The following is a 19777-nucleotide window of genomic DNA, read 5'->3' on the forward strand; positions in this document are numbered from 1 at the left end:
ATCTGAGGGGACTTTGCTCCTTGGCTGCTGATGGAATCTGGAAGCAAAAGATACTGTTTGAGGAAGAAGAAATCAAGAAGTTTGGCTTAGATCAAGAAAACTCTCTCCCCCTTTTTTTGAATGAGAATATTTTTCAAAAAGAAACTGACTGTGAATGTCTCTACAGCTTCATTCACTTAAGTTTTCAGGAGTTTTTCGCAGCTATGTTATATGTCCTAGAGGAAGATGAAACAACAACAGCTTCAGGAATTCCCAAGAAAGATGTGAAAACTTTGTTAGAAAACTATGGAAACTCTAAAAATTATTTAATGTTAACAGTGCGATTCCTGTTTGGGCTCTTAAATGAAGAAAGAATGAAGGACCTGCAGAAAAAAATTGGGTGTAAATTTTCACCTAAAATTAAGGCAGATTTACTGAAGTGGGTTCAAGTAAACCAACAAACAGATTTAACCTTGCCCTGTGTTCATGAGGGGATTTATCAAAGTTATCAGCTTGAGTTGTTTCACTGTGTGTATGAGATGTATGAAGAAGATTTTGCAGTTAATGCATTGGATCACTTCACTGAACTGAAGTTAAATCACAATAAATTTACTCAGATGGATCAAAGGGCTCTTTCATTCTGTGTAAAGCATTGTCGTAATCTGGAGTCACTTTGTATGTATGACTGTACATTTAGCTTAGAAGACCATGAGGAAGAACTCCCTAGACGACAAAAGTGGCTACATAAGTAAGTACTATCTGAGCTGAAAAATCTGTAATTTCTTTAACAGATTAAATGTTGTTTTCCCTGTGTCTTGATAACTAATAATTGGCTGAATGACCTACCTGAGAACAAGTCTACTGTTATTGTAAGCTAATGGTACAGTTATCAGACTACCGAAAAAAAATGACCTTTTTTTTAAAAAATCATGATTGTTTGGTCTGCTCTGCCCTCTCAATGACTGAAATGTTTGCTGTACTGTTTTGTGTACAGATCTGAACAGGGTGAGACAAAAGAGCGGGGGAGGGAAGCCTGCTTTGTGTCAACGGTTGTACAAGGAAGGTTGAGAGCTGCTCACTGAGACCTTCCATGATGAGGAAATCACTAGGAAACAAAACATGCTTCCACATGCCCGGTGTACAACTAAGGCACCTTTATAGTGGTAAAACTGCATCCACCTTAGGGATTGTACTGGTTAGAACATTTTGGTAAAAATTTGTCTCCTAACCAAAATATTTATAACAGTACTAAAACCGTGTGTTGATCAGGCCTCAACTGAAAATCAGCATGTAGTTTTACTGTGCTATTGTGTGTAGAAGGCAGTGTGTTTGAACAGTTCGCTGATATTAAAATAAAAATTCAGAACAAAACCAAAACTTGAAATTTCCCACAAAATTCTGAGTTTCAACCAGCTCTAGCTGCAACCAGAAGACGGGTGTTGTCGCCACCTGACTACGCTGCAGTGCTCTAAAATAACAAAGAACAATTGTTTTCGCTAGAACTCTTCGCCACAATTTGCTGCATGTGGATAAAACTAAAATGACCATTTAAAAAAATCAGTTTTACATAGGATCTGAAAAATATTTCAGAAGTTTCTTCCTATCAGTATAATTGGATTTTAACAAACAAAAAAGTGCATTCAATAATTGGTGGTGTGTCTCGGTGTTGGTATTAACAACTGCTTGGCAGGTCTCCAAAAACCATCCTAACCCGACCTACCATGTCTCGCACATCTTGCAAGACTGTCACATGTTTCCACATAACCAGTGCAACGTCATGCATGGGAGTGTGGAGTTTTTTTGTTTTTTTCTGGATGAGCGAAGATGCCACAATACCCAGGAGCTTAGTAGATGGTGCATTGAGGCTAAAGGCCTGTAAATTCTAATCCCAGCTGTTTTCTTGGCTGCTCTTGATATTGCTCTGCCTTTTTCATCCCTTATTAACATAGGCCTCAAAACCATGCCTTAGGGGAGGTATAACTATCACTCACCCATTTTACAGCTAAGATAATGGAGAGATTGGTAAGTTCACTTCAACAGAGCTGAGGATAGAACCCAGGCCTCTAATAGCATGGATCTAAGGCTCATCCATTTTGGCACCCTGCCTATAAGGTGAAAAGAGCCAAAATATCTCTGTGTGTAATCCACAGTCAGATTTCAGAGTAGCAGCCGTGTTAGTCAGACAGAGTGGCTCTTTGTTCTTGTCTAGTGACTAGATCGTACAGCGAGCGGTTCAGGGATCTCTAATAGCCTCTGTTTTCACGGGAGTGTCCTTTAAATCAATTGACAGATGCTCATGTTTTGAGGTTGAGAGCCCAGGACCACTCCCTGCAGATCACGGCCGGCCAAATCAGGCAGGGAACAAACCTGATCCTGGTCTCTCACATTTCAGGTCAGTGTCCTAACTACCCAGTTACAGAATCAGTCTCGCTCTCTCTGGCCCAATGAATATTTAAGGATTTGCACAAAGTGGAATAGCTCCAACAGAGAAAAAACCACTAACCGTGGGGTTATGAGCTATTCTGGGATGAGCTCGCTCTCTCTCCCTCTCCCCACAGGTATTAAGGAAAGTTTGTTGAACATTCTCTAACCCAGTTCTACTGAAGACAACCCAAGCAGGAGGGTTGTTGCAATGACTCTGCTGTCTCTAACCAGCAGAGCTTAGATTCCTCCCAGAGCAAGGAAGAGAACCCAGCCTAACAATCCTGAAACCCAACAGCCTAGTGCTGGGGATTAAACACTATTCCCCACTAATAAGGATGTTGGTGGCCCCAGAATGAATTGAGATTGGTCAGTTCCAGGCCCCACCTCACAAACTCACCACCATGTGTTGCACTAACTAGTAAATGATCACGTTTAGTCTAATGAGCCAAAGTTAGGAAGCAGGAGTCATGTGCACCGGCTGCCCGGCCATTGTCAACTGTGTTGCAGGATTCACAGCAGAGGTGAGTTTTCAGGGGGGATTTGAAGGAGGCTATTGCAGAGGAGTAATGGACTTATGACATGTTCCTCCCTGGCATCAGGGACAGCAGGGGAGAAAGCATGAAAATATTATGGACTAATGGGTAATGAAAGCTGGCGTGGTCGGCAAAGTAGAGGCAGAGGTTGACATCTTGATAGTGTACTACAGTTGACAGACAGGGCAAGGCTAAGCCATAAAGGGCTAAAGGGTAAAGATGAGTAACTTGTGTTCAATTCAGTGGAGAAGGGGTGGCTAGGTCACCAGGAACACATCTCCCCAAAACAGTGCTGCCTGAACTGGCTCCCTATTGACCAGAATCGAGTTCATAGAATCATAGAATCATAGAATATCAGGGTTGGAAGGGACCCCAGAAGGTCATCTAGTCCAACCCCCTGCTCGAAGCAGGACCAATCATCCCAGCCAGGGCTTTGTCAAGCCTGACCTTAAAAACCTCTAAGGAAGGAGATTCTACCACCTCCCTAGGTAACGCATTCCACTGTTTCACCACCCTCTTAGTGAAAAAGTTTTTCCTAATATCCAATCTAAACCTCCCCCACTGCAACTTGAGACCATTACTCCTCGTTCTGTCATCTGCTACCATTGAGAACAGTCTAGAGCCATCCTCTTTGGAACCCCCTTTCAGGTAGTTGAAAGCAGCTATCAAATCCCCCCTCATTCTTCTCTTCTGCAGGCTAAACAATCCCAGCTCCCTCAGCCTCTCCTCATAAGTCATGTGTTCCAGACCCCTAATCATTTTTGTTGCCCTTCGCTGGACTCTCTCCAATTTATCCACACCCTTCTTGAAGTGTGGGGTCCAAAACTGGACACAGTACTCCAGATGAGGCCTCACCAATGTCAAATAGAGGGGAACGATCACATCCCTCGATCTGCTCGCTATGCCCCTACTTATACATCCCAAAATGCCATTGGCCTTCTTGGCATCAAGGGCACACTGCTGACTCATATTGAGCTTCTCGTCCACTGTCACCCCTAGGTCCTTTTCCGCAGAACTGCTGCCTAGCCATTCGGTCCCTAGTCTGTAGCTGTGCATTGGGTTCTTCCGTCCTAAGTGCAGGTCCCTGCACTTATCCTTATTGAACCTCATCAGATTTCTTTTGGCCCAATCCTCCAATTTGTCTAGGTCCTTCTGTATCCTATCCCTCCCCTCCAGCGTATCTACCACTGCTCCCAGTTTAGTATCATCCGCAAATTTGCTGAGAGTGCAATCCACACCATCCTCCAGATCATTTATGAAGATATGGAACAAAACCGGCCCCAGGACCGACCCTTGGGGTACTCCACTTGATACCGGCTGCCAACTAGACATGGAGCCATTGATCACTACCCGTTGAGCCCGACAATCTAGCCAGCTTTCTACCCACCTTATAGTGCATTCATCCAGCCCACACTTCCTTAACTTGCTGACAAGAATACTGTGGGAGACCGTGTCAAAAGCTTTGCTAAAGTCAAGAAACAATACATCCACTGCTTTCCCTTCATCCACGGAACCAGTAATCTCATCATAAAAGGCGATTAGATTAGTCAGGCATGACCTTCCCTTGGTGAATCCATGCTGGCTGTTCCTGATCACTTTCCTCTCATGCAAGTGCTTCAGGATTGATTCTTTGAGGACCTGCTCCATGATTTTTCCAGGGACTGAGGTGAGGCTGACTGGCCTGTAGTTCCCAGGATCCTCCCTCTTCCCTTTTTTAAAGATTGGCACTACATTAGCCTTTTTCCAGTCATCCGGGACTTCCCCGGTTCGCCACGAGTTTTCAAAGATAATGGCCAATGGCTCTGCAATCACAGCCGCCAATTCCTTCAGCACTCTCGGATGCAACTCGTCCGGCCCCATGGACTTGTGCACGTCCAGCTTTTCTAAATAGTCCCTAACCACCTCTATCTCCACAGAGGGCTGGCCATCTCTTCCCCATTTTGTGATGCCCAGCGCAGCAGTCTGGGAGCTGACCTTGTTAGTGAAAACAGAGGCAAAAAAAGCATTGAGTACATTAGCTTTTTCCACATCCTCTGTCATTAGGTTGCCTCCCTCATTCAGTAAGGGGCCCACACTTTCCTTGGCTTTCTTCTTGTTGCCAACATACCTGAAGAAACCCTTCTTGTTACTCTTAACATCTCTGGCTAGCTGCAGCTCCAGGTGCGATTTGGCCCTCCTGATATCATTCCTACATGCCCGAGCAATATTTTTATACTCTTCCCTGGTCATATGTCCAACCTTCCACTTCTTGTAAGCTTCTTTTTTATGTTTAAGATCCGCTAGGATTTCACCATTAAGCCAAGCTGGTCGCCTGCCATATTTACTATTCTTTCGACTCATCGGGATGGTTTGTCCCTGTAACCTCAACAGGGATTCCTTGAAATACAGCCAGCTCTCCTGGACTCCTTTCCCCTTCAAGTTAGTCCCCCAGGGGATCCTGGCCATCCGTTCCCTGAGGGAGTCGAAGTCTGCTTTCCTGAAGTCCAGGGTCCGTATCCTGCTGCTTACCTTTCTTCCCTGCATCAGGATCCTGAACTCAACCAACTCATGGTCACTGCCTCCCAGATTCCCATCCACTTTTGCTTCCCCCACTAATTCTACCCAGTTTGTGAGCAGCAGGTCAAGAAAAGCGCCCCCCCTAGTTGGCTCCTCTAGCACTTGCACCAGGAAATTGTCCCCTACGCTTTCCAAAAACTTCCTGGATTGTCTATGCACCGCTGTATTGCTCTCCCAGCAGATATCAGGAAAATTAAAGTCACCCATGAGAATCAGGGCATGCGATCTAGTAGCTTCCGTGAGCTGCCGGAAGAAAGCCTCATCTACCTCATCCCCCTGGTCCGGTGGTCTATAGCAGACTCCCACCACTACATCACTCTTGTTGCACACACTTCTAAACTTAATCCAGAGACACTCAGGTTTTTCTGCAGTTTCGTACTGGAGCTCTGAGCAGTCATACTGCTCCCTTACATACAGTGCTACTCCCCCACCTTTTCTGCCCTGCCTGTCCTTCCTGAACAGTTTATAACCATCCATGACAGTACTCCAGTCATGTGAGTTATCCCACCAAGTCTCTGTTATTCCGATGACGTCATAGTTCCTTGACATCACCAGGACCTCCAGTTCTCCCTGCTTGTTTCCAAGGCTTTGTGCATTTGTATATAAGCACTTGAGATAACCTGTTGATCGCCCCTCATTCCCAGTATGAGGCAGGAGCCCTCCCCTCACAGACATTCCTGCCTGTGCTTCCTCCCGGTATCCCGCTTTCCCACTTACCTCAGGGCTTTGGTCTCCTTCCCCCGGTGAACCTAGTTTAAAGCCCTCCTCACTAGGTTAGCCAGCCTGCTGGCAAAGATGCTCTTCCCTCTCTTCGTAAGATGGAGCCCGTCTCTGCCCAGCACTCCTCCTTCATGGAACACCATCCCATGGTCAAAGAATCCAAAGCCTTCTCTCCGACACCACCTGCGTAGCCATTCGTTGACTTCCACGATTCAACGCTCCCTACCTAGGCCTTTTCCTTCCACGGGGAGGATGGACGAGAACACCACTTGCACCTCAAACTCCTTTATCCTTCTTCCTAGAGCCACATAGTCAGCAGTGATCCGCTCAAGGTGATTCTTGGCAGTATCATTGGTGCCCACGTGGAGAAGCAGGAAGGGGTAGCGATCCGAGGGCTTGATGAGTCTCGGCAGTCTCTCCGTCACATCGCGAATCTTAGCCCCTGGCAAGCAGCAGACTTCTCGGTTTTCCCGGTCAGGGCGGCAGATAGATGACTCAGTCCCCCGGAGGAGAGAGTCCCCGACCACCACCACCCGCCTTCTCCTCTTGGGAGTGGTGGTCGTGGAACTCCCAACCTCAGGACAGCGCATCTCATGCCTTCCAACCAGCGGAGTCTCCTTCTGCTTTCTCGCCCCAGACATATCATCTGGTCCACTCTCCGCAACGATACCTGTGGAGAGAACATGAAACATGAGTTAAACGTGGTTGTGCTGACTCATGAACATGAGTTAAACGTGGTTGTGCTGACTCTTTTCAAAGCATTGCACGGTGCTGGCCCCAGCTGAGAGAGAGAAAGAGAGAGCTCCTGTCCCTCCATGACAGTGACTTGGCCTGGTGGCTTTGTTCCACAAGAAAAACCAATCTGTTGACAAGGAAGGAAAAGCTCATCTCTGCAGGAGATTCAGTTGTCTCAGCTGCGGTGCCACAACGGTGGAACTCACTGCCCAATGAGATAAGAATGGAACCCCTGCCCCCCCGCCCCCCCCCCCCACACACACTGCCTCAAAACTAAACACAAACCCTACGTCTCTGACTGAGTTTTCCCACAAGAATCAGCTCTCACCAGCACCATCACTTTATACATGTTCTTTAAAAATAACCCCAGTGATAACCATGCTCTTTCCTGCTGGAGGAGAGATGTCTTGTGGAAGGCACTGGGACACCACGGTGTTGGATGACCTTATAATAATCTGAGTCTTCAGCATAAATTTGACCGTCAAAGCCACATTTTGAATGAAATTCCCCAGTGTAAAGGTGTAAGTGGAGAAAAGGAGGGGCCAAGGATGTGTCATAAATATAAAGGGAAGGGTAACCACCTTTCTGTATACAGAACTATAAAATCCCTCCTGGCCAGAGGCAAAACCCTTTCACCTGTAAAGGGTTAAGAAGCTAAAATAACCTTGCTGGCACCTGACCAAAATGACCAATGAGGAGACAAGATACTTTCAAAGCTGGAGGTGGAGGGGAAGGGTCTGTCTGTCTGTGTGATGCTTTTGCCAGGAACAGATCAGGAATGCTCTTCATAACTCCTTAAATTAGTACATAATCTAGCTAGAAATGTGTTAGATTTCCTTTTGTTAAATGGCTGGTAAAATAAGCTGCGCTGGAAGGAATGGATATTCCTGTTTTTGTGTCTTTTTGTAACTTAAGGTTTTGCCTAGAAGGATTCTCTATGTTTGAATCTGATTACCCTGTAAGGTATTTACCATCCTGATTTTACAGAGGTGATTCTTTTACTTTTTCTTTAATTAACATTCTTCTTTAAAGAACCTGATTACTTTTTCATTGTTCTTAAGATCCAAGGCTTTGGGTCTGTGTTCACCTGTGCAAATTGGTGAGGATTTTTATCAAGCCCTTCCCCAGGAAAGGGGGTGTAGGGCTTGGGGGGATATTTTGGGGGGAAGACGTCTCCAAGTGGGCTCTTTCCCTGGTCTTTGTTTAACACACTTGGTGGTGGCAGCATAGGGTTCAAGGACAAGACAAAGTTTGTACCTTGAGGAAGTTTTTAATGTAAGCTGGTAAGAATAAGCTTAGGGGGTCTTTCATGCAGATCCCCACATCTGTACCCTAGAGTTCGGAGTGGGGAAGGAACCTTGACAGGAGCCCTGTGGGGTGCCAATGAAAGGTGGAGGGGGATGGGTGGATGCAGCACATGAAATACTGACTAGAGAGGTAGGAGGAGAAGCAGGAGAGAACAGACTCCTGAAAGTTGAGGGAAGAAGAGATTTCAAGAGGAGGAGAGTAGGCAAAGATGTTAAAGGCAGTGGAGAGGTTGAGGAGGTGGAGGACCGAATATAGAATCTGAACTCTGGTTAGGGTGAGGTTAATAAAAACTAAGATGGCAGCTTCAGTGGTGAGGAAGCCAGACTGGACAGGATGACAAAAGACAAGGGATTTGGCCTGCTCTCCTTTTACCCACCATCCCATCCTATCTTCTGATCTACCTTGTCCCTAATACCCTTCCATTCCTCATGTTTTCCCCTCTCAAACTCTGGTCCATTTCCTTGGTAACATATGTGTGATTTATTTGTCCCCATGATAAAAAATCCTTCCTGTGACCCCATTTGTCTCTCCTGTTATCACCCTGTCTCCCCAAGTCTTCTACAACTGCTGTTTAAGAAAGACCTGTTTATTAGAGCTGGGCAGATAATAATAAATATTTCACTCAATGAATGTTGCCTTTTTCACAAATTATCCAAACAATTTTATTTCTTTTAAATATTAATTTTTCTAAATTATTCATTTTGATTGGACACACAGGTCATAGATATTTTGGTTCTGTAAATCAATTAACATAAATACGAGAACCAGATTTCTAGTACGAATGCTCAGGATTACAAATACAACTTTTGCTTTCACAGGAATATTCTGTAATAGTGACTTAAACGTGTTGCTTCAACAACATTCCTGTCTGCAAATTCCCGTTGCTAGAATATTTGGAAAGCACAAAATAAAGATGTGTGAACACAGTGGAAATAAATTCACTTTAAAATTCATCAGAATATTCTTGAATTTTAGTTGTTTAATTATTCATCCGGCACTATTTCTTATACAGATGCTGCTTTAAAATTAACTTGCCATTTTACACATTCTGCTGTCAGGAACCAATGAGCTCCATTTCTGGTTCCTCCTGGGGATGTAATTTCACTAAGCATAAGCCCAATTATACAATATTGAGCAACAGTTGTCATACTTACGATTTTAAGCAAATACTTATATTAGGTTTTTAGCTTTGTGGGCAAATGAAAGACAGCATTCCTAGTTAAATAAACACGATAATTTCTATTGTATCTCCCGAAATCATACTGAAGTTACTGGCTGACACACAAGCATAAAAGCTCTGGAGACACTCCCGTTTGTCTGAGTAGTTAGAACTGGGTTTTAATATTCAGAGAATCCAAGTACCACAGGTTCACAAAATGAATGGATTAATCGTAGTCGCACGTATTCAATTTGGCTCCATGTACTTAAAATACATATCAAAGTACGAGCTGTAGTTTTGAGCGGGGTGTGTGTGTGTGTGTGTGGCTTACAACTAACTGTAACTGCAGAATAACCTGTATGCACTGTATCACACTGTCTAAGAGGCTATTTCAATGTTCAGGAAATAGAATTAAAATCTGCCTTCAGAGAACAACATAGAAAATTTCTCTTCTCTACTTTCTTTAAGGAAAAACCATCAGGATAAGCCAAAGCATTCGCCTATTTACCTGCTCTGTCAAGCACTGAAGGATCCAAACTGTAAATTAAAGAAACTAGAGTAAGTAACTATTCATGACTTTTTTTAAATCCTCTTCTTACTGCTGCTATCCCAGAAATTCTACAGCAGTACAGCTCTTCACTGTGGTTGGTATAGCGACCACATAGAATTGTGTAACTTTTGAGTATTATGTCTAAATTTGCAGTTAATACGTGTGGGTTTGGCTTAGTCAGCCTAATGCTGCAATGACAGTTAACCCAATTACCTTACCAACAGATGAGCCTGAGAGACAGAGGTAAGCAGTGTGGCCAGGGGATATTTTTGAGATCAGGAAAGACTCAGGAAGTGGAAAAGAGAAGCTGAGGCATTTTAATCTTAGATATTTCTAAGGTGCCTGTCACTACAGCTGGGTGAAATTTACATGGAGAATAGCTGATTTCGCAAATAATGCCGTTCCAGGTCAACTGAAACTGTTCACAAATTCAGGTTGAATCTGATGAATAGTTTTGACAGAATAAAAATGGGGGAAAAGTTTCCAAAAAAGTCAAAATAGTTAGTTTAGATGTTTTTGAAACAAAATTTCAAAATTTGTGTCAAATTGATGTTTTGTTAGGAATAATAAATAATAAATAAATAAATAAATAAATAGTAGGGTAATGAATACTCCCCGTGCAATCCGACAATGCCCCATGATGTCTCTGACAGCTCAGCCTACTGGCGCCATCGTGACAAGCCTCTCACTGAAGCTAGGCAGGAGATTTCATAATGTGAATGAATTAGCAAAAGGTGATGCAAAAATATCAACAGAAAATTGTTTCCGAGTTCCAGTCGGCTCTGCTACTTGTACCCCTGCTGCCTGCCAGCCCCAGAGCATGTGAAGGGAGACTGGCTGGTCTTTGCTCTGTCTGGCCCCAAACATCTCCCCCACACACTCAGGTTAACAATACCAGAAATACACTGTGACTACATCTGAATTTCAGCTTTAAAACAGAAATCTTGGTTTTATTTGGTCCCTTGCGGATTCTTCTGAAAATCACAAAAGGGAAAAGCAGCAGCTCGTGAACATTGCTCTGGTGCGTGTGCACGTACATTCGCACACATCGCACTGTGTGTTCACTGCCGCAGCAGCAACGTCCATACTGCTGAGATCTGCAAACAAGACCGCAGAGCAGGATAATTAACTAGTGAATGAACAGCCAGACAAGCGCTACCCTCTGCACTCCCGCACCTCCAAGTAATTCCATTTACTGTCCCATGGTTCTCATTGCTCCCATCCTCCGCCCGGGAAGCTGCACATGCCCAGGGCCTGCACAACAGGAGGTAGGGAAGAACTCCGAAGTCTCTGGGCTGCATGGAGTAGGGGCCCTGAGTGATATTCTCCCTCTGAGCCCAGAGCATGGCCATCTCAAGCTCCCAAAGAGCTACCTGCAAAGGAATGGCTAGTTCAGCTCCAGAACAAACCACAAAACAAGAACTGAAAACATAACAAAACTACTGAACAAATGAATAAAATCCAGCCCCTCATGTGCACAGACACCCACAGCTGTTGGTGCTTTTCAGGATACATTCTGGGCCTGCGGGCCCACAAGCAGCATGGCAGAGGGGCAGTGGGAGCTGCTGACCCCCATCACATCATCTGCAAGTGAGAGGATGTTGCCATTCACAACATATGTGTGGATTTTAGGGCAGGACGGAACCATTTAAAGGAGGCAATGCAGCAAACTAAAAATATGAAGTGAGAACATACACTGTAAGCCATAGACGTTATGCTCCTGGTTCAGGAAGTTGTGTTAAGAAGTATGGGTCGGATGCAACAAGCCACAGGCCTGCAGCACTTGCAGAGCATGCTGTTTGTGGACATAGGGTACCAGAGTGATAATGCTCACTTTGGCCTCTGTAGCTTAAGGAGTGATCTGCTGCCAGCTGAATGGGAAGCCTATACCATCCTGAGAGAGAGTGAGTCGTGACAGTCTAAAATAAAGGTGAGAAAGCCATGGACAACCATGGCTAAGGACTAGGGAATAGAAGTGCAGAAAATAATTAAATGGAACATCATTTTACTGTTTCCAGGCCCCAACGGCCTAAAGTAATTCCATGTTGGGGGGGGAAAAAAAGGTGGTCTCCGAAAGGCAGAAGGCTTTGGCCAGCTGCCCCAGAGCTGAGAGCCAAACCTGACGTAGCCAGTGTGAGGCTATGAAGCTTATAGAGCCCTTGTCTCTTCTGAGATGTGCTGGTGTCTGTGTCTCAGGAGCTGGTATCAAGGTCCACAGGAGCATTCTTCTCCCGGAGGTAGAGAGAGCCCCCTTGCTAATATTATCTATTCTATGGGCTATCAGCAGACGGCTGGTAGGTTCTTGTTCAGGGATGTGGCAAAGAGAGACCTCCCTCTGCCTGGTGCCCTCTGAGATGGGGCTCTCCAGGGAAATTCCAGCCTTTACTAGTGTATGATCAAGAGAGGGTGGGGGGGACTTTAGACTTGGCAAAGTGGAGCCATCCCTGAATCCTGAATGTTCAATACTAAGTCTACCATAGATGGTGGCTTATTGGCTGAGTCCTCAACTGAAAAGATGCAGCAAGAGAGAATAAAAGGCTCCTCCCATCCATAAAACTATAATATACCTTCCAGTGCATCACCATTGTCATTAATTCCCAGTGAGATTCTCCTCCCCCCACCACCCATCTTTCCTTTCCTCACTTATAATAAAGTTTCTTATTAGCAGACGCCCAAGTGTGTCTGCTCAGAGATGGAAAACACTCATATGTGGAATACGGGATCAATGAGAGCTACAGCTGCACGTGGATTGAAATCCACACAAGATCATGTGGTCCTCAGCATCCATTACTACAGCTCTGTGATTCCCCCCTCCCACCCCACCACCCCCAAATAAAAGAATCTTTCTAGAAACCCACGGAGGGGACTGGACAGACAGAAGTTCTCATTTTCCTCTCTGCTTGTCTCCTGCAGGTTTTGTGATTGCCATTTGACAGCTGCTTGCTGTGAGGATCTCTCCTCTCTTCTTGGTACCAAACAGACCTTGGTCGAGTTGCACCTGGCAGGAAACAGCCTGGGAGAATCAGGAATGCAGCTGCTGTGTGAGGGATTGAAGCATGCGAACTGCAAACTGCAGACTCTGAGGTGAGTATTTACTGTTTTTTTTTTCTGTAAAGGACTCCATGGAGTGTGAGGATGGTGTAAGATGTTGGCTGCAGGTGCATGAAGGGGGTGTCTACACTGCAAAAAAGACCCACAGCAGCGAAGTCTCAGATCCCGGATCAACTGATCCAGGCTCATATTACAGGACTAAAAATAACAGTGTAGATGTTCCTTCTCAGGCTGGAGCCTGGGCTCTAAGATCCACCCCCAGTTCTGGTTCCAGCCCAAGGAGGAACATCTACACTGCTATTTTTAGTTCTGTAGCACGAGCCCTGCAAGCCCAAGTCAGTTAACCCAGGCTCTGGGACTCACGGCAGTGCAGACACACCCAGAGAGGCTGAATGCTGAGTGTCCCTCCAGCCCCCGGTGTGTCAGTGGCTCCCAACAGTCCGCTAGCCGATCGTGTTCGGTAAATGGAATTTATAAATAAAGATGGGCACATACTGGAGCAGTAGTTCCAATCCCCCTGAATCTGAAGAATAAGTCGTTGTGTATAAATGATTCCTAATGTGTGCCTGGCATTTAAAACTAATGCAGAATCTTAATCACTTTGATAAAAGCCCCGTTTTATCATCGTTGTAATGATTTTTAAAATAATTTTAGACTTATTTTGATTTATAACTAATAAAAGCACAATGACCCTAAATGAGCCTGATGACCCTAAATCTCCCAGTCGTCCCTTATAGACACATTCCCATGCTGGGAGTGGTGTGCGTCTCAGGGGAACTGTGGGAGGGATTCTGGCTCAGAAAGGAAGAATTTTTCCTGTAACTCCTTCATGTGCCAAGGAGGGGGATTTGCCTGTAGCTAACCCCGCTTCAGGGGGTGCAGCATGTTCTTTTGTTTTACCCAGTCAGCTCTGCTGGCCATTACATACAGGTGTATTTTATCATGGCCCCTTTCTGCTCTTCCCTGCATCCTTTAGTTATTCTTCTGTCCCTAAGGTAGGGAAAGAAGAAGGAGACTGAGTTCATGGGGAGGCCCAGCACAGGACACAAGGACAGGGATGTGTCACCCCTTTTTGACTTGAGCATTTAGCCAAAATTTGGTGATGGATCCAGGCATCTTTGATGCAGTCTTGTTTATGAAGACTGCACATGGTCCCCTTTCCTCAAACACAGGAAGACTCAAACACGAGACACTAAAGCAGCTTGTAGGCCAGATCCAGCCTACGTTACTTATGTTTGAAACTTCTGGGGGATCTGAGCCCAGCTTCCTGCCTCCCATGTGTAAACAGGAATGCTAAATACCTGACGGCGTGGGGGATAAGAACTCCCACTGAGATGAATGGAGCAGTTCACACCTCTTGGAGCTATTGTTTCAGGCTGTTTTCATCTCCATGCTGTGTTCTCATTCAGCTGAGAACGTCTCACTGAGATGAATGGGCCACTTCACACCTCTCTGAGCCTACTATGCTGCTGATGGATGTGTAGAGCCCCTTCCTCATACACTAGGCCCACATTTGGGGTTCCTCACAGCCACACCACATAAGAACATAAGAACAGCAATACTGGGTCAGACCAAAGGTCCATCAAGCCCAGAATCCTGTCTTCTGACAGTGGCCAATGCCAGTGCTTCAGAGGGAATAAACAGGTCATCAAGTGATCCATCCCCTGTCGCCCATTCCCAGCTTCTGGCAAATAGAAGCTAGGCACTTCCCATGGCCCCTCCAAGCTCACCAAGAAAAAGTTTTGAACACTTTCACAGCTGAATTTCAGGATTCACCAGCCCACTGAAAATGCAGCCACGCTCTATCCTCACCTTCAGCTTAGCTGAACACACACTTCTGGCACACAGGCTAATGGACATAACAGATGCCCATAGAAGCACCTCAGTGTAAACTTCTCTTTTACAATCTCACTGCTGCCAATACCAAGGGTAAGATTTATTGCTGAGCTTCTAAGAGGGACAGCAAAGATCTCACATTCCAGCGAGAGGGTGGGGCTAAATGGATTTAAACGACCTTTATGCCTCCCAGATTCAGGGCTGCTCCAGATATTGGAATGGTTCCCTAGTGTAAACTAGAGCAGCTCTCGGATCCCCAGGCTGCTAATGGACAACTCTGCAGCTTGCAACAGATGAGAATCCCAATAGCTGGCAAAGCAGAGTAATTGTTCTAAAGGAAAAGTGACTTTGATTCTGGAATAGTGTGTCCATACAGGGAGCTATTCTGGTCAATGTCCTTGTATAGACAAGCCCTCAGTATCTAGTGTGACAGGGTCTGGCCAGATGGCTATAGGAGAGTAATAGAAGGCAGATATATTAGCCCCAGGCTAAGTAGGTCCCTTTTCCCTGGGTAAGGTGACAGAGAAGGTTCCAGAACAATCAGGAACCTTCTGGAGACAATTAAGACAGGCTGATTAGAACACCTGCAGCCAATCAAGAAGCTGCTAGAATCAATTAAGGCAGGCTAGTCAGGGCACCTGGGTTTTAAAAAGGAGCTCACTTCAGTTTGTGGTGTGCGTGTGAGGAGCTGGGAGCAAGAGGCACTAGGAGCTGAGAGTGAGAACGCAGAGTGTTGGAGGACTGAGGTGTACAAGCATTATCAGACACCAGGAGGAAGGTCCTGTGGTGAGGATAAAGAAGGGGTTGGGAGGAGGCCATGGGGAAGTAGCCCAGGGAGTTGTAGCTGTCGCACAGCTGTTCCAGGAGGCCCTCTAGACTGCTGCATTCCACAGGGCCCTGGGCTGGAACCCGGAGTAGAGGGCGGGCCCGGGTTCCCCCCAAATCCTCCCAACTCCCGGTCAGACACAGGAGGAGTCGACCTGGACTGTGGGTTCAGAAAAATGGCCAAGCTGAGGGCTGCCGTGAAGCTCCAAGGCGAGCAAATCTGCCAATAAGCGCAAGACCCACCAAGGTAGAGCAGGAACTTTGTCACACTAGCCATCATGTTTAAGGCCTGATTTACACTTAAAATTTAGGTCAACATAGCTACGTGGCTCAGAGTTGTGGAAAAGTCAATTAAATTAAAAATTCAACCCCTGGTGTAAATGCAGCTAGATTGATACAAGAGGACAATATATCTTCCATTTGTCTATTTTGGTCATATTCTCCTTGATCTGAGTGATATTTCTTTCTAAAGCACTGAGACTTTTAGTCTACAAGAAAGAGAAACTCTAATTTACAACTGGCTTCCTATATAATTCTCTTATTCTTCATTTTTCACACCAGTCTCTATGCATTTGTTTATTGATATGTTGCAAATCCTTAGATTAAGGGTCATGGGGACTATGGTAAATTCTTCCCATGCTGGAATTTCTATTGAGAAGAGAGGACCGGATAGACAGACATGCTCGTTCTCTAATCTGTGCATCTATCTCTTTCAGATTGAAGGCTTGTAAACTCTCAGCTGCTTGTTGTGGGGAGCTCTCTTCTGCTCTCAGCAACAACCAGTTGCTGACAGATCTGGACCTGAATGATAATCAACTGGGAGCCATGGGAATACAGCTGCTGTGTGAAGGACTGAAACAGCCAAACTGCAAACTGCAGAGATTAGTGTAAGTATTGACCAGTTTTCTTTATGTAAAGACCTTGGCAGGAGGTATGATGGGGTATGATCAACTTCCTGCAGGTACATGGTGAGGTTAAAAGCTGAGTCTCTCCTATTAATGCCTCAGTTGGGGATACTTTCTCCCCACCACCAAGCATGTGAGAGCAAGAACGAGCCACTACCCATAAGGACCCTTTCAGTGAAGGAAAATCACCACCTCTGTTAACAATTTCTCCTCATGTCCAGTCACTCCCGCATCCACTTCTCATCCCTCTCCCTGGTCTGTAGGGTAGGTGGTGGGAGGGACAGGAACAGTCTCTATCCCTGAAGCCGAATGACATGCCCTCCTAGAGCACTGTCTAGCTGAGGATCTCAAAGCACTTACAGAGCTGAGGGAATTCACCTCCCACCCCATTGAGCCAACTGGACACAAAAGAATGTAAGATTCATTTAAGTCAGTTCCTGCTGCCTTGATCCCTTCCTGCTCCTCCCTCTGCCCCTGACCCTACCCCACCATCCAGGCTTGTGACCTCCCTGTTGATTTTTACTTTCTCAAGTCCCCCCACCTACACCCAGGCTGCCATTGAATCTTCTCTGTTCTCCATCCCATGTCCTCCCGTCATCGTTCAGCCTGATGAAAGCAGTTTTTGCTGCATACAGCATCCCGATACTAAGGCGCTCCCCCACCCCATCTCCAAGTTTTACTGTTGACTCCAACAAGAACAGGGTTTGTCCCCATTCTGCAAATCCTGAATGTAAAAAGCTTCAAAAATCCTCTCGCCTGTGGACAGGAGGAGGTTCTCCAGCAGTGTTGGCAGTGCCGTGTCTATTCTGTGTCTAGGCCTAAAACCCAGCTGGATACTGCCAATGGACAGGTGAAGTTGGATGCAACTGTTCAGTAGCTGCTTGACTAGATTGCTCAGAAACAGGAGACCTGATGATCCCGGGCATTCGCTTGTGAGGCTGGTTGCATCAAGCCATGGATTCTTAAGTCCTGGCCAGGGTACTGCATGCCCCAGGTCGGGGGAGCAGATTTCTATCCTCAAAAGCAGACGATGACAGTATTTGTTAGTAGGGGTTCTAGATGCTCTTGCTCAGAGCCGTACCTAGGGTACGGCGAATCAGGGCGACCGCTCTGGGCCCCGCGCATTGGGGGGCCCTGCAGGCCTGAGCAATTGGCCAGTGCGGTCGCTCCCAGAAGTGACGGGTCGGTCCCAGAAGTGATGGATTCATCACATCCACCCCGGGCCCCGCACCCCCCTAGGGATGGCCCTGCTCTTGCTGTCCTGCACTAGCCACAGAGATCAAGGATCAGAGTCATAGGCAGAGGCTCAGATTTCCTCTAGCATGTCTAGAATTTCTGTTTTGTAAATGAACAGAATTCTGAGGAGCGTGTTGTGTTATCCCCGAGGGCCATAGAGGCCATCTTGGATGTGGAAGATCTTCTCTATGAAGTGGGTACAGTTCCTCACGCTGAGTGGTGCTGGGCTCTGGAGCTAGGAGACATCTAGTTTAGCAATGTTATTGACAATCCAGAATAGTTCTGTGGGGTGTGGCTTGGGACTTGTCTACACAGCCCTGCAGTTCAGACTACAGGGGTGTTAAGTGCAGCATGCATCAAAGTGCTGTGTTGTAACTCCCCCATATAGACAATGCAGGTGCAAATAAAAAGGTACCTAGTGCACGCTAATGTAGTCCTGTTTGAAGAGGACTATGTTAACACAAGCTAGGTACCTCTTAGTTCACACTAGGACCATCCACGTTGGGTAGCTGCATGCACCAGAATGCTGTGCTGTTGCAATTCACACCCCATAGTCCAACTGCATCGATGTAGCGTTGGTGGTTGCTATGGAAGAGGAGAAGGAGGATTTCTTGGTCTCCTCCATGGCCAAGGAGCAGGCAAAGAAGAATTCGTTGTTAAGACATCTGTTTCTTCTTGAGTGTTCTCAACACTGACGGTTGGTTTTCTTGCCTCCTTGCATCATCTGTCACAGGAAGAAGAAACCACAAAGCTCTGTGAGGGCCATACGGGAAGGAAGTGCTTTAGAACCAAAGTATTCATGGCTGTGGTCAGTCAGTGACTGTGATGACACACTGGTTCTTCTAGTCCTTTGCTGCTGGGCTAGGGCATCAGTGCTTTGTGGATCTAACTGGCTCAATGAGCTCTCTAGGATGGACCATGACATTAAGACCTTCTTGCCTGGAAATTAATTAACTAAGAGGCAGCAGATTTAAAACAAACACAAGGAAGTATTTTTTCACACAACACACAGTCAACTTGTGGAACTCCTTGCCAGAGGATGTTGTGAAGACCAAGACTATAACAGAGTTAAAAAAAAACCTAGCTAAATTCATGAAGGATAGGTCCATCAATGGCTATTAGCCAGGATGGGCAGGGATGGTGTCCCTCGCCTCTGTTGGCCAGAAGCTGGGAACGGGTGACAGGGGATGGAGCACTTGATGATTACCTGTTCTGTTCATACCCTCTGGGGCACCTGTCACAAGACAGTATACTGGGCTAGATGGACCTTTGCTCTGACCCAGTATGTCCGTTCTTATGTTCTTTCTCTTTTGGAGGTGGTAATCTGACTGGCATCGGGGAGTGATCCACGTTCATTATAAAGGTCAGGATGTGACCAACTGTGTCTGTGTTTAAGAGACTGCCTGTGAGAATCCAAAGGTGAACAGGGCAAATAGAAAGTTTTGTGCATTGGATCAGATGCATTTTCAGTGTGAATCGTTAAGCCTCCAAGAATGATGAGCCTCAGGAACTGCATCACCATGTGTCATAAATATAAAGGGAAGGGTAAACACCTTTAAAATCCCTCCTGGCCAGAGGAAAAACCCTTTCACCTGTAAAGGGTTAAGAAGCTAGGATAACCTCGCTGGCACCTGACCAGAATGACCAATGAGCAGACAAGATACTTTCAAAGCTGGAGTGAGGGAGAAACAAAGGGTCTGGGTCTGTCTGTGTGATGCTTTTGCCGGGAACAGAACAGGAATGGAGTCTTAGAATTTAGTAAGTAATCTAGCTAGATATGCGTTAGATTATGGTTTCTCTAAATGGCTGAGAAAATAAGCTGTGCTGAATGGAATGGATATTCCTGTTTTTGTGTCTTTTTGTAACTTAAAGTTTTGCCTAGAGGGATTCTCTATGTTTTGAATCTAATTACCCTGTAAGGTATTTACCACCCTGATTTTACAAAGGTGATTCTTTTTAC

The 19777-nt window shown here is 45.8% G+C and overlaps 1 protein-coding gene across 1 annotated transcript in view; it reads left to right on the plus strand.

Annotated features, from left to right (window-relative positions):
- The window catches only part of LOC140912507 (NACHT, LRR and PYD domains-containing protein 12-like), a 261075-nt gene that overhangs the window by 226932 nt on the left and 14366 nt on the right, over positions 1 to 19777 (plus strand). Inside the window, exons 10-11 of the mRNA XM_073346992.1 lie at positions 12878 to 13048; positions 16393 to 16563. Coding sequence (XP_073203093.1) covers positions 12878 to 13048; positions 16393 to 16563 — 342 coding nt within the window. The remainder of the gene's footprint in view (positions 1 to 12877; positions 13049 to 16392; positions 16564 to 19777) is intronic.

The sequence above is a fragment of the Lepidochelys kempii genome, chromosome 6 (genome assembly GCF_965140265.1).
Source record: "Lepidochelys kempii isolate rLepKem1 chromosome 6, rLepKem1.hap2, whole genome shotgun sequence".
Lineage (NCBI taxonomy): Eukaryota > Metazoa > Chordata > Testudines > Cheloniidae > Lepidochelys > Lepidochelys kempii.